Source organism: Pristiophorus japonicus, chromosome Y (genome assembly GCF_044704955.1).
Source record: "Pristiophorus japonicus isolate sPriJap1 chromosome Y, sPriJap1.hap1, whole genome shotgun sequence".
Taxonomy (NCBI): domain Eukaryota; kingdom Metazoa; phylum Chordata; class Chondrichthyes; family Pristiophoridae; genus Pristiophorus; species Pristiophorus japonicus.
The window spans coordinates 38,194,938-38,215,771 of record NC_092011.1 but is presented as its reverse complement, the minus strand read 5'-3'; the positions used below and the strand labels follow the sequence as shown (position 1 = coordinate 38,215,771).

Here is a 20,834-nt window from a genome sequence, read left to right as displayed (position 1 = left end):
ATCTACCCCCCTGTACCTGCCCTGTGAGTGTTTGATGGGACAGTGTAGAGGGAGCTTTACTCTGTATCTAACCCTGTGCTGTACCTGCCCTGGGAGTGTTTGATGGAACAGTGTAGAGGGAGCTTTACTCTGTATCTAACCCTCTGTACCTGCCCTGGGAGTGTTTGATGGGACAGTGTAGAGGGAGCTTTACTCTGTATCTAATCCCCTGCACTTGCCCTGGGAGTGTTTGATGGGACAGTGTAGAGGGAGCTTTACTCTGTATCTAACCCCCTGTACCTGCCCTGGGAGTGTTTGATGGGACAGTGTAGAGGGAGCTTTACTCTGTATCTAACCCCCTGTATCTGCCCTGGGAGTGTTTGATGGGACAGTGTAGAGGGAGCTTTACTCTGTATCTAACCCCCTGTACCTGCCCTGGGAGTGTTTGATGGGACAGTGTAGGGGGAGCTTTACCCTGTATCTAACCCCCTGTACCTGCCCTGGGAGTGTGTTTGATGGGACAGTGTAGAGGGAGCTTTACTCTGTATCTAACCCCCTGTACCTGCCCTGGGAGTGTTTGATGGGACAGTGTAGAGGGAGCTTTACTCTGTATCTAACCCCCTGTACCTGCCCTGGGAGTGTTTGATGGGACAGTGTAGAGGGAGCTTTACTCTGTATCTAACCCCCTGTACCTGCCCTGGGAGTGTTTGATGGGACAGTGTAGAGGGAGCTTTACTCTGTATCTAACCCCCTGTACCTGCCCTGGGAGTGTTTGATGGGACAGTGTAGAGGGAGCTTTACTCTGTATCTAACCCCCTGTACCTGCCCTGGGAGTGTTTGATGGGACAGTGTAGAGGGAGCTTTACTCTGTATCTAACCCCCTGTACCTGCCCTGGGAGTGTTTGATGGGACAGTGTAGAGGGAGCTTTACTCTGTATCTAACCCCCTGTATCTGCCCTGGGAGTGTTTGATGGGACAGTGTAGAGGGAGCTTTACTCTGTATCTAACCCCCTGTACCTGCCCTGGGAGTGTTTGATGGGACAGTGTAGAGGGAGCTTTACTCTGTATCTAACCCCCTGTACCTGCCCTGGGAGTGTTTGATGGGACAGTGTAGAGGGAGCTTTACTCTGTATCTAACCCCCTGTATCTGCCCTGGGAGTGTTTGATGGGACAGTGTAGAGGGAGCTTTACTCTGTATCTAACCCCCTGTACCTGCCCTGGGAGTGTTTGATGGGACAGTGTAGGGGGAGCTTTACCCTGTATCTAACCCCCTGTACCTGCCCTGGGAGTGTGTTTGATGGGACAGTGTAGAGGGAGCTTTACTCTGTATCTAACCCCCTGTACCTGCCCTGGGAGTGTTTGATGGGACAGTGTAGAGGGAGCTTTACTCTGTATCTAACCCCCTGTACCTGCCCTGGGAGTGTTTGATGGGACAGTGTAGAGGGAGCTTTACTCTGTATCTAACCCCCTGTACCTGCCCTGGGAGTGTTTGATGGGACAGTGTAGAGGGAGCTTTACTCTGTATCTAACCCCCTGTACCTGCTCTGGGAGTGTTTGATGGGACAGTGTAGAGGGAGCTTTACTCTGTATCTAACCCCCTGTACCTGCCCTGGGAGTGTTTGATGGGACAGTGTAGAGGGAGCTTTACTCTGTATCTAACCCCCTGTACCTGCCCTGGGAGTGTTTGATGGGACAGTGTAGAGGGAGCTTTACTCTGTATCTAACCCCCTGTACCTGCCCTGGGAGTGTGTTTGATGACCGAGGTGGGCAGTGTTTGTGCACACCTCCCTTCATGCACACGTGTGACTTGTTCCGCAGATTTCTCTGACTCGAAGCGCCCCGTACAGCGAGAGCGAGGGACGCAATGCCATGCTCTTCCTCAGTAGCTACGACAAGAAGTACGTGATCAAGCAGATCTCCAGTGAGGATGTGGCCGATATGCACGGCTTCCTGTCAGACTACCACCAGGTGTGTGTCTGCTCTCCCTCGGCGGAGGGCCACCGCGGCGACTTCAGTCCGAACGCAACGCGGGACGTAAATATCAGGCGGTCACTAATAAATCCAAGAAGGAATTCAGGAGGAACTTTTTTACTGGGAGAGGCTGAACAGGCTGGGATTCTCTTCTCTGGCGGGTAACCTCGTCGAGGTCTTTAAAATGATAGAAACCTAGAAATTTACAGGGCAGAAGGAGGCCATTCCGGCCCATCGTGTCCCCACCGGCCGACACAGAGCCACACGGCCCTCGGTCAGCAGCCCTGAAGGTTACACAAACCCATGAACAATGACGGAAAGGCAAAGAGCACCCAGCCCAACCAGTCCGCCTCACACAACTGTTACACCCCTTCTACTGAAACATTCTACACTCCACCCCAACCGCAGCCATGTGATCTCCTGGGAGAGGCAAAAACCAGATAAAAACCCAGGCCAATTTAGGGAGAATAAAATCTGGGAAAATTCCTCTCCGACCCATCCAGGCGATTGACACTAGTCCAGGAGATCACCCTGGCCGTATTCGATTCCCTGCAGTACTTATTGTATCTGCTCCGTCCATCAAAAGGTCATCCAGTCTAATCCCAATTACCAGCTCTAGGTCCGTAACCCTGCAGGTTACTGCACTTTAAGTGCCCATCGAATCATCTCTTAAAAGTGGTGAGGGTTTCTGGATCCACCACTCTTCCAGGCAGCGAGTTCCAGATCCCCATAACCCTCTGCGTAAAGAAGCCCCCCCTCAAATCCCCTCTAAACCTTCCACCAACCACCTTAAAACTATGTCCCCTCGTAATAGACCCCTCCACCAATGGAAATAGACCCTTACTATCCACTTTTTGAGGCCCCTCAATATTTTGTACACCTCGATGAGGTCTCCTCTCAACCTCCTCTGTTCCAATGAGAACAAACCCAGCCTATCCAATCTGTCCTCATAACTAAGATTCTCCATTCCAGGCAGCATCCTAGTAAGGGGTTAGGCGTAGAGAAGATGTTCCTACTTATTGTGGGGGGCCTTCAATCTAAGATAGTCACTCGTACATCCAGTGGAGAATTCAGGAGAAACTTCTTTACCCAGACAGTGGTGAGAATGTGGAACTCGCTGATGAGTAGTGGGGAAAATATTGGAATCAATCATTTGGAAAGAATCAGTCCAAGTCAGCATGGATTTATGAAAGGGAAATCATGCTTGACAAATCTTCTGGAATTTTTTGAGGATGTAACTAGCAGAGTGGACAAGGGAGAACCAGTGGATGTGGTGTATTTGGACTTTCAAAAGGCTTTTGACAAGGTTCCGCACAAGAGATTGGTGTGCAAAATTAAAGCACATGGTATTGGGGGTAATGTATTGACGTGGATAGAGAACTGGTTGGCAGACAGGAAGCAGAGAGTCGGGATAAACGGATCCTTTTCAGAATGGGAGGCAGTGACTGGTGGAGTGCCGCAGGGCTCAGTGCTGGGGCCCCAGCTCTTTACAATATACATTCATGATTTAGATGAAGGAATTGAGTGTAATATCTCCAAGTTTGCAGATGACACTAACTGGGTGGCGGTGTGAGCTGTGAGGAGGATGCTAAGAGGCTGCAGGGTGACTTGGACAGGTTTGGTGAGTGGGCAAATGCATGGCAGATGCAGTATAATGTGGATAAATGTGAGGTTATGCATTTAGGGGGCAAAAACACAAAGGCAGAATATTATCTGAATGGTGACAGATTAGGAAATCTCCTCTGCACCCTCTCCAGTGCAATCGCATCCTTCCTGTAATGTGGTGACCAGAACTGCACGCAGTACTCCAGCTGTGGCCCAACCAGTATTTTATACAGTTCAAGCATAACCCTCCCTGCTCTCGTATTCCATGCCTTAACTAATAACGGCAAGATTATGGCTAAAAGGATAGGCCAGGGTACTTTCTCAATGGTGATCAGCGAGAAACAGTGGCAGTCCAAAGAGAATTTGGGGTTCAGGTACATTGATCATTAAAATGTCAAGGACAGGTACTGGAAATAATCAAAAAGGCTAATGGGACGCTGGCCTTTATATCCAGGGGATGAGAATACAAGGGGGAGAGGTTATGCTGCACTGTACAAAGCTCTGGTTAGACCACACCTGGAGCACTGTGAGCAGTTCTGGGCTCCACACCTGAGGGAGGGTATATTGGGCTCGGCGGGAGTGCAGTGTGGGTTTACCAGAGTGTTACCCACACTCCAAGGGTTAAATTACGAGGGGAGATTACACAAACTGGGGTTGTGTTCCCCGGGATTTAGACGGTTAAGGGGTGATCTGATGGAAGTTTTCAGGATATTTTGGGGAACAGAGAGGGTAGAGAGAGAGAAACTGTTCCCGCTGGTTGGGGAGTCTGGGACTAGGGGCAGAGTCTGAAAATTAGAGCCAGACCTTTCAGGAGTGAAGTTGGGAAACATTTCTACACACAAAGGGTGGGAGAGGTTTGGGACTCTCTTCCACAAATGGGAATTGATGCTGGGTGTCAATTGTTAATTTTAAATCCGAGATTAATAGATTTCTGTTAATCAAAGGGTATTAAGGGATTCTGGGGCAAAGGCGGGTATATGGAGTTAAGTCACAGATCAGCCACGATCTCATTGAATGGTGGAACAGGCTCGCGGGGCTGAATGGCCTCCTCCTGTTCCTAATGTAACAGGCTCGAGGGGCTGAATGGTCTCCTCCTGTTCCTAATGTAACAGGCTCGAGGGGCTGAATGGCCTCCTCCTGTTCCTAATGTAACAGGCTCGAGGGGCTGAATGGCCTCCTCCTGTTCCTAATGTAACAGGCTCGAGGGGCTGAATGGCCTCCTCCTGTTCCTAATGTAACAGGCTCGAGGGGCTGAATGGCCACCTCCTGTTCCTAATGTAACAGGCTCGAGGGGCTGAATGGCCTCCTCCTGTTCCTAATGTAACAGGCTCGAGGGGCTGAATGGCCTCCTCCTGTTCCTAATGTAACAGGCTCGAGGGGCTGAATGGGCCTCCTCCTGTTCCTAATGTAACAGGCTCGAGGGGCTGAACGGCCTCCTCCTGTTCCTAATGTAACAGGCTCGAGGGGCTGAATGGCCCCCTCCTGTTCCTAATGTAACAGGCTCGAGGGGCTGAACGGCCTCCTCCTGTTCCTAATGTAACAGGCTCGAGGGGCTGAATGGTCTCCTCCTGTTCCTAATGTAACAGGCTCGAGGGGCTGAATGGCCTCCTCCTGTTCCTAATGTAACAGGCTCGAGGGGCTGAATGGGCCTCCTCCTGTTCCTAATGTAACAGGCTCGAGGGGCTGAACGGCCTCCTCCTGTTCCTAATGTAACAGGCTCGAGGGGCTGAATGGCCTCCTCCTGTTCCTAATGTAACAGGCTCGAGGGGCTGAATGGCCCCCTCCTGTTCGTAATGTAACAGGCTCGAGGGGCTGAACGGCCTCCTCCTGTTCCTAATGTAACAGGCTCGAGGGGCTGAATGGCCTCCTCCTGTTCCTAATGTAACAGGCTCGAGGGGCTGAATGGTCGTCTCCTGTTCCTAATGTAACAGGCTCGAGGGGCTGAATGGCCTCCTCCTGTTCCTAATGTAACAGGCTCGAGGGGCTGAATGGCCCCCTCCTGTTCCTAATGTAACAGGCTCGAGGGGCTGAACGGCCTCCTCCTGTTCCTAATGTAACAGGCTCGAGGGGCTGAATGGCCTCCTCCTGTTCCTAATGTAACAGGCTCGAGGGGCTGAACGGCCTCCTCCTGTTGCAACTGCGTTCATGTTTGTATATTTTCTGCCCCCTCTTTCTGCAGCACATCGTAAACTGCCACGGTAACATGGTGTTACCGCAGTTCCTGGCAATGTACCGGCTGAGTGTTGACGGTGAGGATACGTATACACTCGTAATGCGTAATGTCTTCAGCCACAAGCTCACCGTTCACAGGAAGTACGACTTAAAGGTAAGCAGCTGTGTGATTTGCCCCACGCATTTTTCAAAATAAAAATGTATGCCTGTCATACATGGTCAGGACTGTTACGCTATTAGAATTGGGACCAGGAGTAGGCCATACTATGACCAGATTATCTGCTCATTATGTTTGTGGGAGCTTGCTTGTGCACAAATTGGTTTCCCGCGTTACCGCATGTGACTACGTACCAAAGTACTTCATTGACTGTAAAGCGTCCGGGGGTCGTGAAAGGCGCTATAGAAATGCAAGTCTGTCCTCCTTTATACGGCCTGCTCTACCGTTGACCCCCTCCTTGGCGGAGGGGCCAACAACCAGGGGGCATAGATTGAAAGTAATTGGGGGGGGGGGGGGGTTTAGAGGGGATTTGAGGGGAAATGTCTTCACCCAGAGGGTGGTGGGGGTCTGGGGGGGAACTCACGGCCTGAAAGGGTGGTAGAGGCAGAAACCCTCACCACATTTGGATGTGCCCTTGAAGTGCTGTAACCTACAGGGCTACGGACCCAGAGCTGGAAAGTGGGATTGGGCTGGGTAGCTCTTTGTCGGCCGGCACGGACACTATTATGTCTATAAGCACTCTAGTAATGACTCCACGAGGTAAGGTACTTGAACTGTGGTGACCTTAGTCCATTTATTACAACTCCTGAGTGAGGGTACAGCACGGTGAACCCCCTTTTATACCTGGTTACCTGTCGTGTACAGGTGACCCCTAGGTCTTCACCAGTTGCACCCTCTGGTGGTACAAGCAGTGTATACAGTGTGAAGGTACATCCAATAGTCTTATGTCGCTGTACATTGAGTGTACAGGGAGTATACTTATGTTATACATACACAACAGACACGATGGGCCGAAATGGCCTCCTTCCGTGCTGTAAACTTCTATAAGATCATGGCTGAACTTCGACCTCAACCCCATCTTCCCGCCCTATCCCCATATCCCTTAGTATCCAAAAATCTACCGATCTCAGCCTTGAATATACCCGACGACTGAGCCTCCACAGCCCTCTGGGGCAGAGAATTCCAAAGATTCACCACCCCCCTCTGAGTGAAGAAATTCCTCCTCATCTCAGTCCTAAATGGCCGAGCCCTTATCCTGAGACTGTGTGACCCCTGGTTCTCGACTCCCCCATGAGTTCCACCTTCTCGCCAATCTCTGGGTAAAGCTGTTGCTCCTGAGTTCCCCATTGGATTTATTAGTGGCTGTCTTATAATCATGGCCCGAAGTGTACACCTTCTCTACGTATAACCGAGCGAGCCCCACTCAACCTTCACTTTTCTAGAGAAAAGAGACCCGGCCTGTTAAGTTTTTCCTGATGGTTATCACCCTCTCAATTCAGGCATCATTCTTAATATTTTTTGTAGTGCCTCTCTATCCTCTTTATAATATGGCGACCAGAACTGTGCACGGTGCTCCCAGTGTGGTCTAACCCAGGTATATGGAGACCAGAACTGTGCACGGTGCTCCAAGTGTGGTCTAACCCAGGTATATGGAGACCAGAACTGTGCACGGTGCTCCCAATGTGGTCTAACCCAGGTATATGGAGACCAGAACTGTGCACGGTGCTCCCAGTGAGGTCTAACCCAGGTATATGGAGACCAGAACTGTGCACGGTGCTCCAAGTGTGGTCTAACCCAGGTATATGGAGACCAGAACTGTGCACGGTGCTCCCAATGTGGTCTAACCCAGGTATATGGAGACCAGAACTGTGCACGGTGCTCCCAATGTGGTCTAACCCAGGTATATGGAGACCAGAACTGTGCACGGTGCTCCCAATGTGGTCTAACCCAGGTATATGGAGACCAGAACTGTGCACGGTGCTCCCAGTGTGGTCTAACCCAGGTATATGGAGACCAGAACTGTGCACGGTGCTCCCAGTGTGGTCTAACCCAGGTATATGGGGACCAGAACTGTGCACAGTGTTCCAACTGGCTTGTTGGAATGTTTGAACATGATTTTTAAAAAGTCAATCAATCCCATCATTTCTCACTGAGAAAATGTGTGGTATTGTTGTGAGATCGGAGAGTGTTCTCGGAGTTGTTCGGAGAATGGGGACCAGGTTGTAAGGGGGTAGAGGTTATGCTGCAGCTGTACAAAGCCCTGGTTAGCCCACACCTGGAGCACTGTGAGCAGTTCTGCGCACCACACCTTAGGGTGGGTATATTGGTCTTGGAGGGAGTGCAGCGTGGGTTTACCAGACAAAGAGGGAGTTTAATCTTGTCTCTATGTATGAAGAACAGTTCCAGGGAGCAGGATAAACATTTGACCTAGGCGCTTGCTGTACCATAAACAAAGCTCGTTGCACAGAGGCAAAGATTATAAGCTGCAGCCACGTGCAGGCGAGGTATTGTGCAAGCACAAGCCAAGGTTATATTCTGGTGGTAAGAATAGAACCTCAAGTATCTGGAGCGATGCAGCTGGGCGGAAAGGAGGGAGCAGCTCACTCCAGGACTAGTGATCTCTGACATCTGAGCACTCTTGGAGATAGTCGGATAGTGGGCCAGGTTGTATGGAGGGAGAGGGGATCTCATTCATAAAGTTCTGACGGGACTGGACAGGTTGGATGCAGGAAGAATGTTCCCGATGTTGGGGAAGTCCAGAACCAGGGGACACAGTCTAAGGATAAGGGGTAAGCCATTTAGGACCCAGATGAGGAGAAACTTCTTCACCCAGAGAATTGTGAACCTGTGGAATTCTCTACCGCAGAGAGTTGTTGGGGCCAGTTCGTTGGGATATATTCAAAAGGGAGTTTGATGTGACCCTTACGGCTAAAGGGATCAAGGGTTATGGAGAGAAAGCAGGAATGGGGTACTGAGGGAATGATCAGCCATGATCATATTGAATGGTGGTGCAGGCTCGAAGGGCCGAATGGCCTACTCCGGCACCTATTTTCTATGTCATGCTTTATTTGTACAAAGCCCTAGTTCGGCCACACCTGGAGTACCATGAACAGTCCTGGGTACCACATCACACCGATTCCTGGGATGGCAGGACTGCCGTATGAGGAGAGATTGGGTCGACTGGGCCTGTATTCACTGGAGTTTAGAAGAATGAGAGGGGACCTGATTGAAAGGCATAAAATTCTGACGGGGTTGGACAGACTGGATGTGGGGAGGATGTTTCCCCGGGGGCTGGGAAGTCCAGAACAAGGTCTCACAGTCTCAGGATACGGGGGAGGAAATTTAGGACCGAGATGAGGAGAAATGTTTTCACTCAGAGGGTGGTGAGCCTGTGGAATTCTCTACCACAGAAGGCTGTGGAGGCCAAGTCACTGAATATATTTACGAGGGAGACAGATAGATTTCTAGACACAAAAGGCATCAAGGGGTATGGGGAGAAAGCGGGAATATGGTGTTGAGATAGAGGATCAGCCATGATATTGAATGGTGGTGCAGGCTCGAGGGGCCGAATGGCCAACTCCTGCTCCTATTTTCTATGTTTCGATGATATCAGCCTTGGAGGGAGTGTAACGTAGGTTTTCCAGAATGATACCTGGACTCCAAGGGTTGAATTATGAGAGAGAATTGCACGTGTATTTATATAGCGCCTTTAACGTAGTGAAATGTCCCAAGGCGCTTCACAGGAGTATTATGCGATTTCAAAAAAAAATTTGACATCGAGCCGCATAAGTAGAAATTAGGGCAGGTGACCAAAAGCTTGGTCAAAGAGGTAGGTTTTAAGGAGCGTCTTAAACGAGGAGAGAGAGGTAGAGAGGCGGAGAGGTTTAGGGAGGGAGTTCCAGAGCTTGGGGCCCAGGCAACAGAAGGCACGGCCACCGATGGTGGAGCGATTATAATCAGGGATGGTCAGGAGGGCAGAATTAGAGGAGGGCAGGGGTTGAATGGCCTCCTCCTGTTCCCATGATCCTATGTGTTATTCACAAGTTATTTACTATAACTGGAAAGCCAAATCAGTCACTAATAAAGCTGGTTATTGTATAAAACCACTCAAGCGTCAGTCACAAGTGAGGTTATTGTCATCTGACCTGTACAGTAGACACCTCAAGTCGCTGGAGAAATACCACCAACGATGTCTCCAGCAAGATCCTGCAAATCCCCTGGGAGGACAGACGCACCAACGTTAGCGTCCTCAACCAGGCCAACATCCCCAGCATCGAAGCACTGACCACATTCGACCAGCTCCGCTGGGCAGGGCCACATTGTCCGCATGTCCCCCAGACACGAGACTCCCCAAAGCAAGCGCTCTACTCGGAACTCCTTCACGGGCAAACGAGCCAAAGGTGGGCAGAGGAAACGTTACAAGGGACCACCCTCAAAGCCTCTCTGATATAAAGTGCAACATCCCCACCGACACCTGGGAGTCCCTGGCCCAAAGACCAGTCCGCCCTAAGTGGAGGAAGTGCATTCGGGAGGGCGCTGAGCACCTCGAGTCTCGTCGCCGAGAGCGTGCAGAAACCAAGCGCAGGCAGCGGAAGGAGCGTGCGGCAAACCAGTCCCACCCTCCCCTTCCCTCAACGTCTGTCTGTCCCACCTGTGACAGGGACTGTGGTTCCTGTATTGGACTGTTCAGCCACCTAAGGACTCGTGTTTAGAGTGGAAGCAAGTCTTCCTCGATTCCGAGGGACTGCCTGTGATGATGATGATGTCGTCTGACTAACATTCCCTTTGTTGCGATGATGCCAACTATAAACCTGGGTGTCCTTGTACACGAATCACTGAAAGTTAACCTGCAGGTACAGCAAGTGATTAGAGCAAATGGTATGTTGGCCTTTATTACAGGAGGGTTTGAGTATAAGAGTAAAGATGTCTTACTGCAGTTATACAGGGCCCTGGTGAGACCACACCTGGAGTATTGTGTACAGTTTTGGTCTCCTTACCTAAGGAAGGATATACTTGCCATAGAGGGAGTGCAGCGAAGGTTCACCAGACTGATTCCTGGGATGGGGGCATTGCCCTATGAGGAGAGATTGAGCAGACTGGGCCGATATTCTCTAGAGTTTAGAAGAATGAGAGGTGATCTCATTGAAACATACAAAATTCTTACAGGGCTTGTCAGGGTAGATGCAGGGAGGGTGTTTCCCCCGGGCTGGGGAGTCTAGAACCAGGGGTCACACAGTCTGAGGATAAGGGGTCGGCCATTTAGGACTGAGATGAGGAGGAATTTCTTCACTCAGAGGGGGGTGAATCTTTGGAATTCTCTGCCCCAGAGGGCTGTGGAGGCTCAGTCGTTGAGTATATTCAAGGCTGAGATCGATAGAGTTTTGGATTCTAAGGGAATCGAGGGATCGGGCGGGAAAGTGGAGTTGAGGTAGAAGCTCAACCATGATATTGAATGGCGGAGCAGGCTCGAGGGGCTGAACGGCCTCCTCCTGTTCCTAATGTAACAGGCTCGAGGGGCTGAACGGCCTCCTCCTGTTCCTAATGTAACAGGCTCGAGGGGCTGAACGGCCTCCTCCTGTTCCTAATGTAACAGGCTCGAGGGGCTGAACGGCCTCCTCCTGTTCCTAATGTAACAGGCTCGAGGGGCTGAACGGCCTCCTCCTGTTCCTAATGTAACAGGCTCGAGGGGCTGAATGGCCTCCTCCTGTTCCTAATGTAACAGGCTCGAGGGGCTGAACGGCCTCCTCTTGTTCCTATTTCTTATGTTCATGTTGATGAATGACGGCCGTTCCTATTATTTTTCAGGGGTCTCTAGTTTCACGTGAAGCAAGTGACAAAGAAAAGGTAAACAAACGTGTGTGTGTGTGTGTGATTACGCAGCCGCGACAAAAGGCTTTGAACTTGTACAGCGCCCATCACTCTGGCCGCCCCCCTGTAGAACGTTGGCCATTGCATTTCCTCCACGGAGCCTCTAAGTGACCCGATGTTGTTACATTGTAAAGGGAATGGGGGCCACCTTTGCCTCAGTGGGTAGTGCTCTCGCACTGAGTCAGGTGGTCATGGGTTTAAGCCCCTACTCCAGGGACTTGAGCCCCATAATCCAGGCCGAGGGAGTGCTGCACTGTCGGAGGGGCAGTACTGAGGGAGCACCGCACTGTCGGAGGGGCGGTACTGAGGGAGCGCCGCACTGTCGGAGGGGCAGTGCTGAGGGAGCGCCGCACTGTCGGAGGGTCAGTACTGAGGGAGCGCCGCACTGTCGGAGGGTCAGTACTGAGGGAGCGCCGCACTGTCGGAGGGGCAGTACTGAGGGAGTGCCGCACTGTCGGAGGGGCAGTACTGAGGGAGCGTCGCACTGTCGGAGGGGCAGTACTGAGGGAGCGCCGCACTGTCGGAGGGGCAGTGCTGAGGGAGCGCCGCACTGTCGGAGGGGCAGTACTGAGGGAGAGCCGCACTGTCGGAGGGGCAGTACTGAGGGAGCGCCGCACTGTCGGAGGGGCGGTACTGAGGGAGCGCCGCACTGTCGGAGGGGCAGTACTGAGGGAGCACTGCACTGTCGGAGGTGCTGTCTTTTGGATGAGGCATTAAATCGAGGCCACTATTTTGAAGAAGAGCAGGGGGAGTTCTCCCCGGTGTCCTGGGGCCAATACTTATCCCTCGACCAACATCACTAAAGCAGATTATATGGGTCATTATCACATTGCTGTGTGTGGGAGCTTGCTGTGCACAAATTGGCGTTTCCCACAATACAACAGTGACTGCACTTCAGGAAGTACTTCATTGGTTGTAAAGCGCTTTGGGAATGACCTGAGGTCGCGAAAGGAGCTGTATAAATGCAAGCAATTTTGATTTTGTTCCTAATGCCCTCTCTTTGGTTGCTTCAGGTGAAGGAATTGCCCACATTGAAGGACATGGACTTCTTAAACATGAATCAGAAAGTTTACGTGAACGCAGAGCAGAAGAAAATGTTCATGGATAAGCTGAGGCGAGACGTAGAGGTGAGGTCTGTTGGGTCAGCCGTTTAACCTTTAAACAGATTGATAAAGCCAGATTATCGACAAAACATTAGTCTTAAACTACAACTGATAAGCTCATAATAAAGGATGAAACTGAGTACTGTGAGCAATAAGTAAGTGAGACCTTAGCTCCTTTAATTAGACTCCAGAGTGTTGGTATCGTGGGTGGCCTGCTTATATACGGTGCTCCCAAGGGATGCTGGGATCCCTTGGCGCTCCAACAGGTAGGCCCTCTGGTGGTCAGGTGTGATACAGGTTACAAGGGGTTAAAGACATAACATCACTCCCTCGTAAAGTCAACAGTGCACTTATTTACAGGGTGAGACGATCTGGGGCTTTTCGCTCCCTTGTCGATCGTCTCGGTACAAATGCGGGTGTGGGTGAGTTGGTCGGTTCTTCACTGGGCTGCTGGGCAGCCGGGCTGGTGAGTTCGGCCTCGTGGTCAGCCATGATGTCGGTTGCCAGTTGTGTGTGTGTGTGTGTTGGAGGGTCAAAGTTGGTGGTGTCTTCTTGGGGTTGTTCGTAGTGAACCACAATTTGATTTGGTCCAAATGTTTTCTGCGCGTTAGTCCATTGGCCAATTTGACCTGAAACACCCTACTCCCCTCTTTGGCTGTGACCGTGCCACTGAGCCATTTGGGACCATGTCCATGATTGAGCACAAACACAGGGTCGTTGACCTCAATATCGCGTGACAAATTTGCGCGGTCATTGTACGCACTTTGTTGATGTCGCCTGCCCTCCACGTGATCATGGAGATCAGGGTGGACAAGAGAGAGCCTTGTTTTGAGCGCCCTTTTCATGAGCAGCTCGGCTGGGGGAACCCCGGTGGGTGAGTAGGGTCTGGTGCGGTTAGCTGAGCAGCACTCGGGACAGACAGGTCTGCAGGGAGCCTTCCGACACACGTTTCAAGCTTTGCTTGATGGTCTGAGCTGCCCGTTCTGCCTGGCCGTTGGATGCGGGCTTGAAAGGGGCAGATGTGACGTGCTTGATCCCATTGCGGGTCATGAATTCCTTGAATTCAGCACTGATGAAGCACGGCCCATTGTCGCTGGTTAGGACATCAGGCCAGGCCGTGTGTGACAAACATGGCTCGTAGGCTTTCAATAGTGGCCGTGGATGTGCTTACAGACATTATCGCACATTTTGAGTAAGCATCCATGACAACCAAGAACATTTTGCCTAGAAATGGACCCGCAAAGTCCACGTGGATCCTCGACCACAGTTTGGAGGGCCACAACCACAAACTTAGCCTCTCTGGGTGCATTGCTCAGCTGAGAGCAAGTGTTGCACTGGGCGCACGCATGACTCTAAATCTGAGTCAATGCCGGGCCACCACACGTGGGATCTGGCTGTGGCTTTCATCATTACAATGTCAGGGTGGCTGCTGTGCAGTTCACAAATGAACCTATCTCTGCCTTTCTTGGGCAAGACCGCGCGATTGCCCCACAACAGACAGTCCGCCTGCAGGGACTTTCCGTCTTTGCGTCTGTGGAACGGCTTAATCGCCTCCTGCATCTCCGCTGGGACACTGGACCACCAGCTCCCATGGAGGACACAGTTTTTTACCAAGGGACAGTAAAGGATCCTGGCTGGTCCAGGTCCTGATCAGGCGGGCTGTAACGGGGGACTTTCCGTTTTCGAATGCATGCATTACCGTGAGCAAGTCCGCTGGCTGTGCCATTTCCACCCCGGTGTTGGGCAATGGGAGCAGACTGAGAGCATCAGCGCAGTTCTCTCTGCCCGGCCTGTGACGGATTACATTGTTGTATGCCGACAGCGTGAGCGCCCATCTTTGGATGCGGGCAGAGGCATCGGTATTAATCCCTTTGCTCTCCGAGAATAGCGATATGAGCGGCTTGTGGTCAGTTTCGAGCTCAAACTTGAGGCCAAACAAGTACTGGTGCATTTTTTTTACCCCGTAAACGCACGCCAGAGTCTCTTTTTCAATCAATGCTGTAGGCCCTTTCGGCCTTGGACAAACTCCTGGACGCATAAGCGACCGGTTGCAAAATCCCCTATTTGTAACACACACCCGGCCCCGTATGACGACGCGTCGCAAGCTAGCACTAATCGTTTACATGGGTTATACAGGACAAGCAGTTTGTTTAAACACAACAGATTTCTGGCTTTCTTAAAGGCAGCCTCTTGTGACTTCCCCCATACCCAGTCGTCTCCCATGCGCAGTAGCACATGTAGGGGTTCTAACAGGGTGCTTAACCCGGGTAGAAAATTACCCAAATAGTTGAGCCCCTGGAACGACCGCAGCTCCGTCATGTTCTGTGGTCTCGGCCGGTTCTTGATGGCCTCCGTCGGTGGGTCTGATGTCGTCTGCCGCGATTCTTCTTCCCAAGAACTCGACCCCCGGCGCCAGGAAAACACATTTCGAGCATTTCAAGCCCCACACGATCCAACCGACTAAGAACCTCTTCCAGATTCTTCAAGTGCTCAGTGGTGTCCCGACCTGTGACCAGTATGTCGTCCTGGTAAACCACGGTGCGAGGAACCGACTTTAGCAAGCTCTCCGTGTTCCGTTGGAAGATTGCCGCGGCCGGCCGAATCCCGAACGGGCACCTGTCATCGATGAACAGACCTCTGTGCGTGTTGATGCAGGTGAGGCCTTTCGAAGACTCCTCCAGCTCCTGCGTCATGTAGGCCGAGGTCAGGTCCAGCTTGGTGAACGTCTTCCCTCCAGCCAGGGTCACAAATAGGTCGTCTGCCTTGGGTAGTGGGTACTGGTCCTGCAGCGAAAAACGGTTAATCGTTACTTTATAGTCCCCACAAATCCTGACCGTGTCGTCCTCTTTAAGTACCGGGACAATCGGACTGGCCCACTCGTTGAATTTCACCGGCGAGATGATGCATTCTTGCTGCAGCCTGTCCAGCTCAATTTCCACTTTCTCACGCATCATGTACGGTACCGCCCGTGCCTTGTGGTGGATGGGTCGTGTGCCGGGAACCAAATGGATCTGCACTTTCGCCCCCGAGAAGCTTCCAATGCCTGGCTCGAACAACGATGGGAATCTGCTCAGAACCTGGGCACATGAGGCGTCGCCGACGGAGGAAAGCGCGCGGATATCGTCCCAGTTCCAGCGGATTTTTCCCAGCCAGCTTCTGCCAAACAGTGTAGGGGCCATCCCCTGGCACAATCCACAGTGGGAGTTTGTGCACTGCTCCGTCATAGGAGACTTTGACTTCTGCGCTGCCAGTGACAGGGATCAGTTACTTGGTGTAAGTTCTCAGCTTGGTGTGAATGGGGCTGAGCTTGGGTCTGTGTGCCTTGTTGCCCCACAGCCTGTCGAAGGCCTTTTTGCTCATTATGGACTGACTCTCCCCCGTGTCCAGTTCCATGGAGACTGGAATTCCGTTCAGTTCAACTTTTAACATTATTGGTGGACATTTCGTGGTGAAGGTGTGTACCCCGTACACTTCTGCCTCCTCGGTTCGGGTCTCCAATTCAGCCTGATCCACATTGGATCGATCTTCCTCTGCAACGTGGTGGTTTGCAGGGTTTGCAGCTCGCCTGCACATTCGCTGGAGGTGTCCCTTTGTTCTGCAACCGTTGCAGGCATAGTGCTTGAAGCGACATTGATGGGGCCGATGATCACCTCCACAGCGCCAACGGGGTGTTAACTGCCTCACATTAACGATTGATGGCAGACTCTGGGTCATCTGAGTTCGTACAGTAGCTGGCGTGTACGTTCTGCCCTGTATATTCCTGCTCGGAAACAACGTTCCTTTGTGCACTGGCCGAAACCTCTTTACTCTGCGAAATTTATTTGGTGTTGTCGCTGGTGAACATAACTGCCTGGGCTTTCGTTATGGCTTTACTCAGATTCAGAGTTTCAACAGTCAACAGTTTGCGAAGGATTGCCTCATGACCAATGCCCAGCACAAACAAGTCTCTGAGCATTTGTTCTAGGAATCCCTCAACTTCGCAATGTCCTGCGAGAGGCGCCTTAGTTCGGCGACATAGCTCGCCACTTCCTGGCCCTCCGACCGTTGACAGGTGTAGAACCGATATCTCGCCATCAAAACGCTTTCCTCCAGGATTCAGGTGCTCCCGGACCAGCGTGTGCAATTCTTCGTAGGATTTTGTTGTTGGTTTTACCGGAGCTAGGAGATTCTTCATGAGGCCAGAGGTTGTTGCCCCACAGACGGTGAGGAGGATCGCCCTTCATTTGGCGGCGTTCTCGTCCCCTTCCAAGCTCGTTGACCACAAAGTATTGGTCGAGTCTCTGCTCGAAGGTCTCCCGATCGTCCCCTTCTGAGAACTTCTCCAGGATGATAACTGTTCTTTGCATTTTCGCGCGGTTGTTCGTCACCTCGTCGCAAATTGTTAAGCTCGTGATAAAAGATGAAACTGAGTACTGTGAGCAATGAGCAAGTGTGACCTTGGAGTCCCAAGGGATCCCAGCAGCCCTTGGGAGCACGGTATATAAGCAGGCCACCCACTTTCCACAAACTCCAGCCCCGCTGTCCTGTATCCTCACTCGCACCGAGTCCCGCTCTCCCTACACTGGTTCGCAGTCCGGCAACGCCATAAAGAACCGGCACAGATACGATGGGCCGAATGGCCTCCTTCACCGGCTGTACGGTTCCATGCACTCTCTAAAGCACTTGTTTTTGTTGCCGTCTGGCTATAGTTCCTCACACGGTTGAAGATCATGGACTACAGCCTGCTGCTGGGCATCCACGATATGCAGAGGGCAGACGACGAGGATGAGGAGAACATGGCCAGCGACAAGGGGGAGAACGGTACCTCCATCAACATGCTGGGCCCCCTGTACGGGCAGTCGCCAGACAGGCTGAGCAGTTACATCAGCAAGACGTCCGGGCTCGGGGAGTACGATCCCTTCGCTGACGTGTACGCCATCTGCAGCTCCGACAGTAAGCGCATTGCGTGACCCCGGGGATAAGGGGGGAGCCAGCGTTTACCTGAACCGCAGATTCTCTGGTCGTTCACCAAATACAGCTCTGGTGGCACCAATTCTCTCTCGCTCCCTCCCTCGCGCGCCCCGTCTCTCTCTCTCGCTCCCTCCCTCGCGCGCCCCGTCTCTCTCTCTCTCTCGCTCTCTCCCTCGCGCGCCCCGTCTCTCTCTCTCTCTCGCTCCCTCCCTCGCGCGCCCCGTCTCTCTCTCTCGCTCCCTCCCTCGCGCGCCCCGTCTCTCTCTCGCTCCCTCCCTCGCGCGCCCCGTCTCTCTCTCTCACTCCCTCCCTCGCGCGCCCCGTCTCTCTCTCTCGCTCCCTCCCTCGCGCACCCCGTCTCTCTCTCTCTCTCGCTCCCTCCCTCGCGCGCCCCGTCTCTCTCTCTCTCGCTCCCTCCCTCGCTCGTCCCGTCTCTCTCTCTCTCACTCCCTCCCTCGCGCGCCCCGTCTCTCTCTCTCGCTCCCTCCCTCGCGCGCCCCGTCTCTCTCTCTCTCTCTCCCTCCCTCGCGCGCCCCGTCTCTCTCTCTCTCGCTCCCTCCCTCGCGCGCCCCGTCTCTCTCTCTCTCGCTCCCTCCCTCGCGCGCCCCGTCTCTCTCTCTCTCTCGCTCCCTCCCTCGCGCGCCCCGTCTCTCTCTCTCGCTCCCTCCCTCGCGCGTCCCGTCTCTCTCTCTCTCGCTCCCTCCCTCGCGCGCCCCTTCTCTCTCTCTCTCTCTCGCTCCCTCCCTCGCTCGCCCCGTCTCTCTCTCTCTCTCGCTCCCTCCCTCGCGCGCCCCGTCTCTCTCTCGCTCCCTCCCTCGCGCGCCCCGTCTCTCTCTCTCACTCCCTCCCTCGCGCGCCCCGTCTCTCTCTCTCGCTCCCTCCCTCGCGCACCCCGTCTCTCTCTCTCTCTCGCTCCCTCCCTCGCACGCCCCGTCTCTCTCTCTCTCGCTCCCTCCCTCGCGCGCCCCGTCTCTCTCTCTCTCACTCCCTCCCTCGCGCGCCCCGTCTCTCTCTCTCGCTCCCTCCCTCGCGCGCCCCGTCTCTCTCTCTCTCGCTCCCTCCCTCGCGCGCCCCGTCTCTCTCTCTCTCGCTCCCTCCCTCGCGCGCCCCGTCTCTCTCTCTCTCGCTCCCTCCCTCGCGCGCCCCGTCTCTCTCTCTCTCTCGCTCCCTCCCTCGCGCGCCCCGTCTCTCTCTCTCGCTCCCTCCCTCGCGCGTCCCGTCTCTCTCTCTCTCGCTCCCTCCCTCGCGCGCCCCTTCTCTCTCTCTCTCTCTCGCTCCCTCCCTCGCTCGCCCCGTCTCTCTCTCTCTCTCGCTCCCTCCCTCGCGCGCCCCGTCTCTCTCTCTCTCGCTCCCTCCCTCGCTCGCCCCGTCTCTCTCTCTCTCTCGCTCCCTCCCTCGCGCGCCCCGTCTCTCTCTCTCTCTCGCTCCCTCCCTCGCGCGCCCCGTCTCTCTCTCTCTCGCTCCCTCCCTCGCGCGCCCCGTCTCTCTCTCTCTCGCTCCCTCCCTCGCGCGCCCCTTCTCTCTCTCTCTCTCTCGCTCCCTCCCTCGCGCGCCCCTTCTCTCTCTCTCTCGCTCCCTCCCTCGCGCGCCCCTTCTCTCTCTCTCTCTCTCGCTCCCTCCCTCGCGCGCCCCGTCTCTCTCTCTCTCGCTCCCTCGCTCGCGCGCCCCGTCTCTCTCTCTCTCTCGCTCCCTCCCTCGCGCGCCCCGTCTCTCTCTCTCTCGCTCCCTCCCTCGCGCGCCCCGTCTCTCTCTCTCTCGCTCCCTCCCTCGCGCGCCCCTTCTCTCTCTCTCTCTCTCGCTCCCTCCCTCGCGCGCCCCGTCTCTCTCTCTCTCTCGCTCCCTCCCTCGCGCGCCCCTTCTCTCTCTCTCTCTCTCGCTCCCTCCCTCGCGCGCCCCGTCTCTCTCTCTCTCGCTCCCTCCCTCGCGCGCCCCTTCTCTCTCTCTCTCTCTCGCTCCCTCCCTCGCGCGCCCCGTCTCTCTCTCTCTCTCGCTCCCTCCCTCGCGCGCCCCGTCTCTCTCTCTCTCTCGCTCCCTCCCTCGCGCGCCCCGTCTCTCTCTCTCTCGCTCGCCCCGTCTCTCTCTCTCGCTCCCTCCCTCGCGCGCCCCGTCTCCCTCGCGCGCCCCGTCTCTCTCTCTCTCTCGCTCCCTCCCTCGCGCGCCCCGTCTCCCTCGCGCGCCCCGTCTCTCTCTCTCTCGCTCCCTCCCTCGCGCGCCCCTTCTCTCTCTCTCTCTCTCGCTCCCTCCCTCGCGCGCCCCGTCTCTCTCTCTCTCGCTCGTCCCGTCTCTCTCTCTCGCTCCCTCCCTCGCGCGCCCCGTCTCTCTCTCTCTCGCTCGTCCCGTCTCTCTCTCTCGCTTCCTCCCTCGCGCGCCCCGTCTCTCTCTCTCGCTCCCTCCCTCGCGCGCCCCGTCTCCCTCGCGCGCCCCGTCTCTCTCTCTCTCGCTCCCTCCCTCGCGCGCCCCTTCTCTCTCTCTCTCTCTCGCTCCCTCCCTCGCGCGCCCCGTCTCTCTCTCTCTCGCTCCCTCCCTCGCGCGCCCCGTCTCTCTCTCTCTCGCTCGTCCCGTCTCTCTCTCTCGCTCCCTCCCTCGCGCGCCCCGTCTCTCTCGCTCGTCCCGTCTCTCTCTCTCGCTCCCTCCCTCGCTCGTCCCGTCTCTCTCTCTCGCTCCCTCCCTCGCGCGCCCCGTCTCTCTCGCTCGTCCCGTCTCTCTCTCTCGCTCCCTCCCTCGCGCGCCCCGTCTCTCTCTCTCTCTCGCTCCCTCCCCGCGCGCCCCGTCTCTCTCTCTCTCGCTCCCTCCCTCGCGCGCCCCGTCTCTCTCTCTCTCCGCTCCCTCCCTCGCGCGCCCCGTCTCTCTCTCTCTCTCGCTCCCTCCCTCGCGCGCCCCTTCTCTCTCTCTCTCTCTCGCTCCCTCCCTCGCGCGCCCCTTCTCTCTCTCTCTCGCTCCCTCCCTCGCGCGCCCCTTCTCTCTCTCTCTCTCTCGCTCCCTCCCTCGCGCGCCCCGTCTCTCTCTCTCTCGCTCCCTCGCTCGCGCGCCCCGTCTCTCTCTCTCTCTCGCTCCCTCCCTCGCGCGCCCCGTCTCTCTCTCTCTCGCTCCCTCCTCGCGCGCCCCTTCTCTCTCTCTCTCTCTCGCTCCCTCCCTCGCGCGCCCCGTCTCTCTCTCTCTCGCGCTCCCTCCCTCGCGCGCCCCTTCTC

General features: G+C 54.6%; 1 protein-coding gene across 1 annotated transcript in view; it reads left to right on the top strand.

Moving 5' to 3' along the window:
- LOC139241091 (phosphatidylinositol 5-phosphate 4-kinase type-2 gamma-like) overlaps positions 1-17,645 on the top strand; it is a 29,396-nt gene extending 11,751 nt beyond the window's left edge. Inside the window, exons 4-8 of the mRNA XM_070869779.1 lie at positions 1,798-1,947; positions 5,735-5,881; positions 11,531-11,569; positions 12,607-12,720; positions 17,385-17,645. Of these exons, the coding sequence (XP_070725880.1) occupies positions 1,798-1,947; positions 5,735-5,881; positions 11,531-11,569; positions 12,607-12,720; positions 17,385-17,645 (711 nt within the window). The remainder of the gene's footprint in view (positions 1-1,797; positions 1,948-5,734; positions 5,882-11,530; positions 11,570-12,606; positions 12,721-17,384) is intronic.
- Positions 17,646-20,834: the final 3,189 nt, after the last annotated feature.